Source organism: Phyllobates terribilis, unplaced genomic scaffold (assembly GCF_046119375.1).
Source record: "Phyllobates terribilis strain yellow unplaced genomic scaffold, ASM4611937v1 Scaffold_2__4_contigs__length_985480577, whole genome shotgun sequence".
Lineage (NCBI taxonomy): Eukaryota > Metazoa > Chordata > Amphibia > Anura > Dendrobatidae > Phyllobates > Phyllobates terribilis.
The window spans coordinates 513,798,192-513,809,468 of record NW_027362762.1 but is presented as its reverse complement, the minus strand read 5'-3'; the positions used below and the strand labels follow the sequence as shown (position 1 = coordinate 513,809,468).

At 40.1% G+C, this 11,277-nt stretch overlaps 1 protein-coding gene and 1 long non-coding RNA gene across 5 annotated transcripts in view; one reads left to right on the top strand and one right to left on the bottom strand.

Moving 5' to 3' along the window:
- Positions 1–2,288: 2,288 nt before the first annotated feature.
- Positions 2,289–3,361, bottom strand: LOC141218504 (uncharacterized). The gene is made up of 3 exons (XR_012287205.1): positions 2,864–3,361; positions 2,700–2,768; positions 2,289–2,410 (listed from the first exon to the last, which is right to left on the bottom strand). It is a non-coding gene; the product is annotated as an uncharacterized lncRNA (long non-coding RNA).
- The window catches only part of SH3D21 (SH3 domain containing 21), a 129,174-nt gene continuing 120,982 nt past the window's right edge, over positions 3,086–11,277 (top strand). For 2 of the 4 annotated variants that reach the window (XR_012287174.1, XM_073665909.1), the window contains exon 1: positions 3,088–3,402. Coding sequence is in view for 3 of the 4 variants with exons in the window: in XM_073665909.1 (XP_073522010.1) it covers positions 3,390–3,402 (13 nt within the window). In the remaining variant the exon portion in view is untranslated. Of the gene's footprint in view, positions 3,403–11,277 lie in introns of all 4 variants that reach the window. The other 2 variants (XM_073665911.1, XM_073665910.1) reach the window with 2 other exon arrangements.

Here is an 11,277-nt window from a genome sequence, read left to right as displayed (position 1 = left end):
AGGTGGTCGTTTTTCAGCCTTCCTTACCTTGGCCATGTCCCTGAGTATCGCACACCTTGTGCTTTTTGATACTCCAGTAACGTTGCAGCTCTGAAATATGGCAAAACTAGTGGCGAATGGCATCTTGGCAGCTTCACGCTTGATTTTCCTCAATTCATGGGCAGTTATTTTACGCCTTTTTTGGCCAACACGCTTCTTGCGACCCTGTTGGCTATTTGCCATGAAACACTTGATTGTCCATTGATCACGCTTCAAAAGTTTGGAAATTTCAAGACTGCTGCATCCCTCTGCAAGACATCTCACAATTTTGGACTTTTCGGAGCCTGTCAAATCTCTCTTCTGACCCATTTTGCCAAAGCAAAGGAAGTTGCCTAATAATTAAGCACACCTTATATAGGGTGTTGATGTCATTAGACAACACCCCTCCTCATTACAGAGATGCACATCACCAGATTTACTTAATTGGTAGTTGGCTCTCAAGCCTATGCAGCTTGGAGTAGGACAATATGTATAAAAAGTATCAAAGTGATCAAAATACGCATTTGCCTAATAATTCTGCACGCGGTATAGATTAAGAAACTAATTGGTATTCAAGAGTGGACATACACTTCAAAGTTTAAGTTCATCTTTAGTTACACAACACTAATATGAGAACTGCATATAGGAATGGACTGGGAGTGAAATTCAGTGTGAAAGCACACAGGCCCATGCTGTCCTCACCCCCTTCCCCAGATGAGGGCCTCGATTACTAATATTACCCTGTCTAGAGGAAATCAAAATGTCCTACAAGAACTATGTTTCCAATAATACTGCTATATAAGATTTAATAATAATACTGCAATAATAATATTACAATATAACAGACATACCTCCAGACCATAACCATTACACAGTCTATACAGTAGTGATAATACGATTGTACTGATCATTAACCAAAACCATTGTACTAGGACATGATATTACCACCATACAGTGACCATATAATGTTAATATCAGTTGTACCCCAATGTCCGGTTGATATAGGGCAGCACGGTGGCTCAGTGGTTAGCACTGCAGCCTTGCAGCGCTGGGCTCCTGGGTTCAAATCCCACCAAGGACAATATCTGCAAGGAGTTTGTATGTTCTCCCTGTGTTTGGATGGGTTTCCTCCTGGTTCTCTGGTTTCCTCCCACATTCCAAAGAGATACTGATAGGGAATGTAGATTGTGAGCCCCAATGGGGACAGTGCCCATAATATCTGTAAAGCGTTGTGGAATTAATGGCGCTATATAAGTGATTAAAATATGTGTGTACTGTACAGGTTTTCACTTGTGATGTTCTCATTGATCTTAATTAATTTTCCCAGACCACAATGACCACTTGCCCCTGCAAAATGTGACATAGAGACATCTTCAGCTTACTGCTTCTCAGATTCCCTCACCTATACACAAACATTATAGTGCTATAACCATTTCCTTAGACAGTAATAATGCTCCTCTGTGCCCTCCATGGTAATAATGTCGCCTTGTGCCTCCATATAATAATAATTCCCATGTACCTCCTTTAATAATACTCCCCCCTAACACCTTATAATAATGACCCTGTACCTCTGTACAATAATAAAAACACCCCCGTGTTTTCTTATAATAATGCCTCCTTACTTCCCCTATAATGATAACGATTCCCCAGTGAGCCTTCATATAATAATGACCCTCAGTGCCTCTTTAGTGTAATAATGCCCCTGAGCAAAAGTTTTTAACGGCAGATAGGCTCAGTCACAGAAGAACATACATCACAACTTTTTAAGACATGGAGAAACATATGTATTGCAGCACTTACACAGTTATTCTGCTTAGAATGAAGCCCCTTAGTGTTCTCATCTCCTTCCATGGTCTCCATAGAGTATGGTGCACTTAAAATGCCCCACACAGTGTGATGTCCCCACATTCCTACACCTTATGATTGCAACACAAACTCCAATGCCTCACAGCATCCCACACAGTAATATTGTCACCACAGCTCCTCACACCCACATAGTATGATATCCACCAAAGCTTTGAATATAGTGTGATGCCCACTACAGCCTCCATAGAATATGCTGATCCCCACACAGCCACAATATAGTATGCTGGTCCCCACACAACCCCCCAAAACAAATGATGGTCCCCACACAGCCCCCATACAGTATGATGGTCCCTACACAGTCCCCCATCAAGTATACTAGTCCCCACACAGCCCCCCCATAACATATGCTGGTCCCAACACAACCCCCCATAACAGCCCCCTAAAAAAATAAAACTTTATACTCACCTATTCTGGCGCCCCATTTACCGCAGTTGCGGTCGCCGTCTCCTCCTCTACCTCATTTCGCAGAGGATGCGTTCCCTGCATGGCGCTGTCCTTCAGCAGGCTGGGAGTAGCTTGAATCTGGCTGGAGAAAGTGATAGAGCACGGAGTACTTGTTAATCTTTGGACACCACAATCTGGCACACTGGGACCCATCTGCCTACAAACACCTTGAAAAAGGCCAAGATAGGCCGAAACGTTGAATTGTATCCGAATTGATTTTGGGTCTGGTCTTTCCTGTTTTTGTCACTTTATCTAATAAACTGCATATATTTGACATTTTCAGTGCCATAGTTTCTATTTTGCATTAACTCTACCTTTTACTTCAGAGCACCATGCAAAAAACAGTTGAGCACCCATTCCCTCTATTTTACCTGTTAACAATGTCACAGTCAGTATGGCCCACGGCCGGATCGGCCCATCTTGCATTTTCCAGACTTGCCCTATGGCAAAAATATTTCCGTATTATTTGAAGTACTCCAATTACTCTGTCCTCAAAAAATAAAGTTCACGGCGGTAGAGAATTCAGCTTACGCACCGTAGTCTGTAAATCCTGAATAATGTGAGCTGTGCTTTACGACATTGAATTCCCCGCAGCTCCCGTGGCCTATTATCTGATGTCTCGTGATTGTGATGTAAAGGTATAGGAAGTACTACCTTATGACTGTTTATTCTGGACCTTGTTCATGTTCACCTTCAATACATTCCTAACTTGTTACAAACACATACCTCTGCCCTATGTCGCCGTCTGATGTCAACACTTGTAAAACCTGTTCACTCCCCTTCTGCTATACTAAACGTGTATCAGACGGAGTATCTGTCTGTCCTCGCATTCATTCCTTTAACTCGCCTTTCCTGTTTTTTACCAACCAATCCTTGTGCTCAAGTTATGGCAAGCTTTTCTTTTTTTTTTTTTTTCGTGAGCTTCAGGATTAAGGAACTGTTTCTTTAGAAAGTTGTTCTTGATTGTGAAAAGCAGGAAGCTGGGGCCAACGCAAGGCCTTATCGCATATATCTGGATGTGATTCTCTATACACTGCCCATTCTTGAGACAGATACACACCATGAGCACACAGGGTAAGTGTTACCGAGGTTGTTTATTATATGCCACACACATGGCTATGGCTTTTAAAGGTCTTGTATGGAATCATCATAACGTATAGTGGACAGGTAAATGGAAATTCAGCTTAGAAAACTGTCCAGAGCCACATTAAGGGTATGATAATGCTGTCTTGCAGTCTGCTACCATTAATAAATTAGATCTAATATTTAAAGTCCACACAACAGCTACCAAACTGAATGAATGAATGAACGTACTGCATTCTGAATCCATACAGCTTCAATCTTCCTTTAACCACATTTTAAAGGTATTTCTTCCAAAGTGTCTCCATTTAGCGTTTTTTCTTAAAAAGAACAAAAACGTATATATTATATTATATGTGTACTGTAGATATATTGGTTTTTGCTGCCTTTTTAGTGGTAAAAATTGCTGCCAGCAGATATTTGGTGAGAATCAATAAAGAAATATTGAGCGGAATACCTGCACTTTTCTGTTACTTTGGGGGTTATCTTGTTTTTGATTTTCAAAACTACGGCCTGCTATATGACAATGTTTGGCATTTTTCTCTCACGCTCACCAGTGTTCTTTTTCCTTTGTTAAAAAAAACTAATTTGTGTTTATGTTTTTGGATGGCATTCTTTTTAGTTTTTGACATTACAACTAGTAACTCTATTAGGAATCTTGGTGTCACATGACTTGTAATGGTAAAAATGCAACTTAAAAAAAAACAACAACCAAAAAAAATTCAGGTAATTAATTTTAAAAAGTCCACGAAAAATAATGTAATAATGACATGTTATATGCATTTTTTGGTCTAAAAACACTGCTAAGGAAGTGTGTGTAAAGGTAACCTCCCATTGTTAGCTCTGGAAATAGCAACATTTGTATTACTTTACTATGTATATTCTGTGGGCTGAAGTGCACAACACGTTCACTGCTTGTATGATTAGGAATTGCTTAGGGCAGGGTCCTGTTTATTCTTTTCATATCACTGTGTCAATACTTGATAACTTTTTTCCCTGCTTTAGCAGAGGCAATAAAGCTTATTGCGACCAGTCAACTGTAATATAAGCAGGGTTTTTTTTGTAGTTTTTGGTGTTTTTGTTCTGTGTCCTTTGTGTAATAGCGGGCTAAAGGACAACGATTAGGACTTACTGATGGTGCCTATATCAGGGTTCACATAAAGGGTTAATTACTACAATTCAGCCAACTGCCTATCCCTGACAGATGCCTCCAATGTATTGCCTATGTGTAGCTGTACAGTGGCAGTGCCATACATTGCCACAAGGGATCAATTAGAAGAAAATAATAAACATCATGGTATATATTATTGTGCGGGATAGCTTGGCAGATTGTGCTATTCCATAGTCTCAGAAGGCCAAAATGGCACTGAAATATTTTATATAATTTAGAAGATAAGAGATACCTAAAATCAACTGAAAACAACATTAATAGTCAACACTCAGTAATACTAGACATGTGATTGCCTATGTGTAAATGCAAACGTAAGCAAACATTATTTCAACGGGTGTACCACATTTTCTGGTTTAGGGGCCACATAGCCATACTGAACCAGTCTCAAGGGCCGCAAAAAAATTTAAAGGGGTAATTACATGAATTATCACCAGAATCACCGTAAGTACATTCAAACATCACCATAACCAAAGTTATGAGTATTTGAGGTGGATTTTGAAAGTTTCTGGTAAAAAAAAAAAAATCAGTGTGAACACACGCTAACTTAAACTGAGTTTTTGAAGCAGAAACTCACCAACTCCTCCTCATAATCTCAAATCTCTAAGTTTTGAGGATTTTTAACATAGGCATGAAGCATGTTATAGATTACTACATGTGTACAAGATCAAACCACCACCAGCAAGAGTGCGGCACTAAAACCACCATTAGTACAGGAATGCAACGCCAGACCCACAATCAGCAGTCCTTGGTTGTGTCCTGAGGAAGAAGTTAGATAACTTCGAAACGCGTTGGCTGTACAACCATTCAATAAAAATCCTTTCCTGAATTTCTTCATCTCATGAATATATCCATCCACGTGAGTTTGCCAGCAGCGCAAGGAAAAGTGCTGTGAATCTGCACAGCTAGAACCACCATCAGCACATGAAGGCAGCACCAGAACCACAGTCAGTACATGAAGGCAGCACCAGAACCACTGTCAGTACACGAAGGCAGCACCAGAACCACCGTCAGTACATGAAGGCGGCACCAGTACTACTGTCAGTACATGAATGCAGCACCAGAAACACCATCAGTACATCTAAATTGACATCTATAAATATGTCCTATGCTGTCCCCAGAATAAATAATTGCTCCTCATCGTATCCCTTTCTATAATATCCACCACACTGTCCCTCTCTCCATAATATACCCCCTCACAGCCCCTCATCATAATATACTCCCTCTCCATAATATACCTCCACACTGCCCCTCTCCACAATATCACCCCAAATTTCCCCTTTCCATATCTCCCCCAAAATCCTCTCAGCATATTATTTCCACTGCCTCTCACTATACTATGTTCCCTTTCACAATCTGCCAATTGCCCCGTAATGTCTTCCAGTGCCCCTTTATGTGCCCTCACAGCAAGCCCAACCCTTAACTCCCCCTGGCCCTCTCATCTAAAATTAAAGCACTTTTCATATTCAGCTCCTCCGTGGAGCGCTTACCAGGACCCTCTGTCTTCCTCTGCCTATGCGGCCCTGCCCCAGTCCTGGCGCCGCAGTGCTCAAATGTATTCTTGCCTGAAAGATGTGAACACATTTGAATATAGGAAGGAAGCGACGTCTCCCAGACAGCTGCACAGGCCGCACAACATCGCTTAGCATGCTATATGTGGCCCGTGGGCCATATGTTGTGCTGGCCTGCATTACTTGATTGGCTGTTCTTTAAGTGTGAAAGAATAAGTAGTGTTTACATTGAGAACATGTAAAGCAGTATTAACACATTGTGATTTTCAGTATAATTGTATGTGCAGGAAATGTTCATTGTGGTAGCTTCAGAAAAAACATCAATGAGGTCTTCTGGTCCAAGCAGGAAGTACCAATCAATTCCTAAAAATTTAGGACACTGTGTAAAATGTAAAGAAAATTAAAAATGTGTTGATTTGGAAATCTCTTATATCCATATACTAATATATATATATAAATATATATATATATATATATATATATATATATATATATATATATATATATACAGTACAGACCAAAAGTTTGGACACACCTCATTTAAAGATTTTTCTGTATTTTCATGACTATGAAAATTGTACATTCACACTGAAGGCATCAAAACTATGAATTAACACATGTGGAATTATATACTTAACAAAAAAGTGTGAAACAACTGAAAATATGTCTTATATTCTAGGTTCTTCAAAGTAGCCACCTTTTGCTTTGAGGACTGCTTTGCACACTCTTGGCATTCTCTTGATGAGCTTCAAGTGGTAGTACAATTTTCATAGTCATGAAAATACAGAAAAATCTTTAAATGAGAAGGTGTGTCCAAACTTTTGGTCTGTACTGTATATATATATATATATATATATATATATATATATATATATATATTTATTATATTCACAACAGAACATGGAGAAGAGATCAGAAGATGAAAGTTATACATTTTTCAATTTCATGTGAAAAAAATTAACTAATTTAAGAGTTAACATCCCAAAAAAGTTGGGATAGGACCATGTTTACCAATGAGTAGCATCCACATTTCTTTTTACAACAGTCTGTAAACATCTGGGGAGTAAGGAGACCAATTCCTAGAGTTTTGGGAGAAGAATATTGTTCCATTCTTGTCTGATGTAGGACTCCAGCTGTCCAACAGCCCTGGGGCTTCTTTGTGGATTTTTCATTGCATAATGCGCCAAATGTTTTTTATTGGTGAAAACTATTCTTTTTTTGCGATGCCATGCTGTTGTGATGGATGCATTGTGTTGTTAGCATTGTCATCCTGAAATATGCAAGGTCTTCCCTGAAATAAATGTTGTCTGGATAGGAACACGTGTTGCTCTAAAATCTCTATATAATGATCAGCATTCATAGTGTCTTTAAAGATGTGCAAGCTGCCCATGCCATAGGCACTAAGGCAACTCCAAGCCATCAGAGATGCAGGCTTTTGGACCATGCGCTCATAACAAGTTGGATGGTCCATAGACTTCAGTCTAAGAGAGGATTCACACTAGGTAGGTTCCCAGCAACGAGAGTCGCCTTACCATGGCTGCCGAATACACACGAATTAGACAATTTATGCGCCAAGAATTCTCCTTTATTTCTATTTTCTTGAGCAGTAATGCAATTCAAATTTCATATATTTCATGTTCGCATTCTTAGCGTTGCAGAGTGCTACTTTATTTGTTGGTTATATATGGAGATAGCTTCTCTTAGTAAGCACCTGTACACACTAGTTTTCTGTTTTGGAAGTGATGGTCAGTCTTTTGATATCAATATACACCATCAGCCCATGATGTGTGGCTTACGGCTGTCTGCCGGCTTGGTGCATTAACATCAGGTCTAGCAAAGAGCTATGAAGAACACGTTTCTAAATGGTGACTTTTGTGAGTAGCCCCACACAGAAGAGGAGATCTGGATGCGCATATACAGGTCTTGGAGGGATTACAGATAATTTAAGCTGGGTACCCTGAAGACAGGATGATACTACCTGTCAAAGTTGGTACTTGAAGCTGAATGCCACAGTGTAGTGGGAGTTCTTGATGCGAGAATACTGAATGGAAGTATTGTGGGAATCCCTGGATCTTGGCATATTGCCTCATTGCAATTTCTGTGGAAAAACTTTGGTTGTCATTATACTGGTAATGGGGGCTCTGGTTATCACTACTGTGAAGGGGGTGGGAGCCGGATGTGGCTCGTGACCCTCTCTCAGTGCTGAATATGGCTCTCAAAGTCAGAAAGGTTGGGGACCAATGAGTTAGAATATTTATTCAATACCAAAACAGCAAAAAAGTAATTTATCTAAGTAACTTCTCAGTCTTTAAGAACGTGCTCGGATAAGGGGTTAACCGAGCATGCTCGGGTGATAACTGAGTATCTTCGTTCGAGTCCCTGAGTCTGCATGATTTGCGACTGTTAGACAGCCTCAACACATGCAGGGATTGCCTGTTTGTTAGGGAATCCTCACATGTGTTGAGGTTGTCTAACAGCCGCAAATCATGCAGACGCAGGAACTCAAACATAATATACGAGCACGCTGAAGATACTCAGCACCCAAGCATGCTTGGTTAACCCCTTATCCGAGTACGTTTCGTCATCACTAGCGCCTGCACATTCAATCTCCCTTCGTTCCTCCTCAGTTTTTCACCCTTCTAAGGGCACAGGCTTCACTTTCCTTCTGCGCAGGTGCTGGCGAGTCATTTGTACTTCCACTCCCTGTGTTCTCCGGTGCGCAGAAAAGGTGCACTCCCTACATTGGGAGTGTAAGTGACTCGTCGGCACCTGCGCAGAAGGAAAGTGAAGACTATGCACTTAGAAGGGCGGAACACAGAGGAGGAACGAAGGAAGATGGAATACGCAGGCGCAATTTAATCTCTAGCACCGGATGTCACAGGGACGTAGGAATGATTAAGGAGAGGAGAAAAACATGCTAATGAAATGCAGAGGCAGCGTTTTTTTTCTGACGGCTGCCTGCCTATAGCCTGGAAGAACTCATTGACAAAAAGTCATAAAAGATGCAACAAGGCACGAGATGTAAGGCATACAGTTAGTACTTTTTTATTCACTCTGTAACCTGTATGCCCATATTAATGGTATACTTGGTTCAAATGTGATGACAGATTCCCTTTAACAGTTACCAGATCTGCAATCACAGCAGCTTGACCCTCACTAATCACACTTTTAGACAGGTCTCACGGATTTTAGTGAACCTTCATCACACAGATACTTCAGCCTTATAATAATAATAATAATAATAATAATGTTTATTTTAGAATAATAATCTTTATTTTTATATAGCGCTAACATATTCCGCAGCGCTTTACATACATTATCGTCTCTGTCCCCATCAGGGCTCACAATCTAGACTCCCTATCAGTATGTCTTTGGAGTGTGGGAGGAAACTGGAGAATCCGGAGGAAACCCACGCAAACACGGGAGAACATACAAACTCCTTGCAGATGTTGTCCTTGGTGGGATTTGAACCCAAGACCCCAGCGCTGCAGTGCTAACCACTGCGCCACCGTGCCACCCTACCACACTTATTTAGGCAGAGATCAGTTTTGGTTCTTTACATTTATTCTTGCAAGGCCAAGTGCTTATAAAGACCATAAGAAACAAAAGGTGGGATCTCTTAGTGCTGTGTATCTACAGCCTCACTTCACCTGATAGAACTGAGTAACTCTGTATGTAATGTTGAAAGGCAGTGCACATTCATCATCATTCTCCACAAGTTAGACAAAAAATGATGCCTTGGAAAGATAAAAAAAAATTCAAGCTCCGGAGCATCCCACTTGTTTCAACTAAATGCCATTTAGGTCAGTGATCACACTCTCTCTGGTTTCTAAAATAACAGGTATGTAAAAGCAATAGCTAGAAACAAGCACTTAAAAAAAAAAAAATTCCAATTAAAAATGTGTTATACTTTGTGCGAACTACCAGTATAAGTTTGTATTTACACCTGTAAACACCTGTAAATACCCCTTTAATCCAATAAGTGATTATATGATAGGTTAAGAGGCAGCAGGAACAATGTAAGGCTTTTCTGAAGGTACTGCAGAACTGAATCCTCAGTCTTTTCGAGCAGGCATCACCAGAGCAGACTTCATTAACTTGCATTAGCTTTTCAAAGCATGAACATCTTATTTCGGACAAGTTTTGTCACGTTGGCTCATACAGTTTAGATAAATGTTGGCTGAACCCATCCATTTCAACAGGAATGACCAATAAATTGGGGTGTTCCAACTCTCACTTGACATCCTCTACTTGGTCTGGCATGTTACATTTCAACATCTCTATTTTCAAGTGAAACCAACACATGAATATGCAAATGATAACTAAATACCAAATCTCCAACCCTACTTGAAATGGCTTATAAATTATTAATACAATTTTGGGAATTTTCTCAAAAATTGTAATTAACTCATAGACTGTAAAATGTATGAAATACTGATTTTAAATGTCCATTTTATAATATGCATTGGTTTTCATGGTAAAATAAAAATCTTGCATCTATAATCTATTCTGATAAGACCATTATGACACTATAGGGACCTGTAAACCATGCAATGAAGTGTTCATGGGAGAGATAGAGTAATTGACTACATAAAAGAGGGTGTCCTTAAAGAATTTTAAACAGTAACTATCATGTCTTTATGGCTACCCTTTTTAAGAAAACTAGATAGCGATAGAGAGATGATTTGTAAAAATGCTCAGTCAGAGCACTTCCTTATGCCAGGCTAAACGACTTGACTTTCTAGCAAAAGTCTGTTCCAAACTTCCAGGTTGTAGGCATGCATATTGGGATCCCAGAATCCCCCATGGCTTCCCTCATGGCTTCCCTCACAGAGAAAGTGTGAAATCTCGAACGTTATTATGAGATCTTGTACATTGTGCTTAATCAGCACTGCTGCGTCATTTATTAAGTATTTACTGATCGATAACTGCTCTACTGATACTACTGAGCAATAGCTGCAGCAGGGCTTGAGATATCGCAATAATAGTCAAGATTTCAGACTTTCACAGTAAGGGAAGCCGTGGAGCATTGTGGAATTCCACTCTGTATACTGGGATCCCACAACCTGGAGGTTCCATCTTAAAGAGAACCTGTCAGGTCCCCCGTGCCACCAAAACCACCAGCAGTTTTGTCTGCATATGTACAGTCCTGCTCATCGTTATTGGCACCCATGAAGTTTAAGTACATAA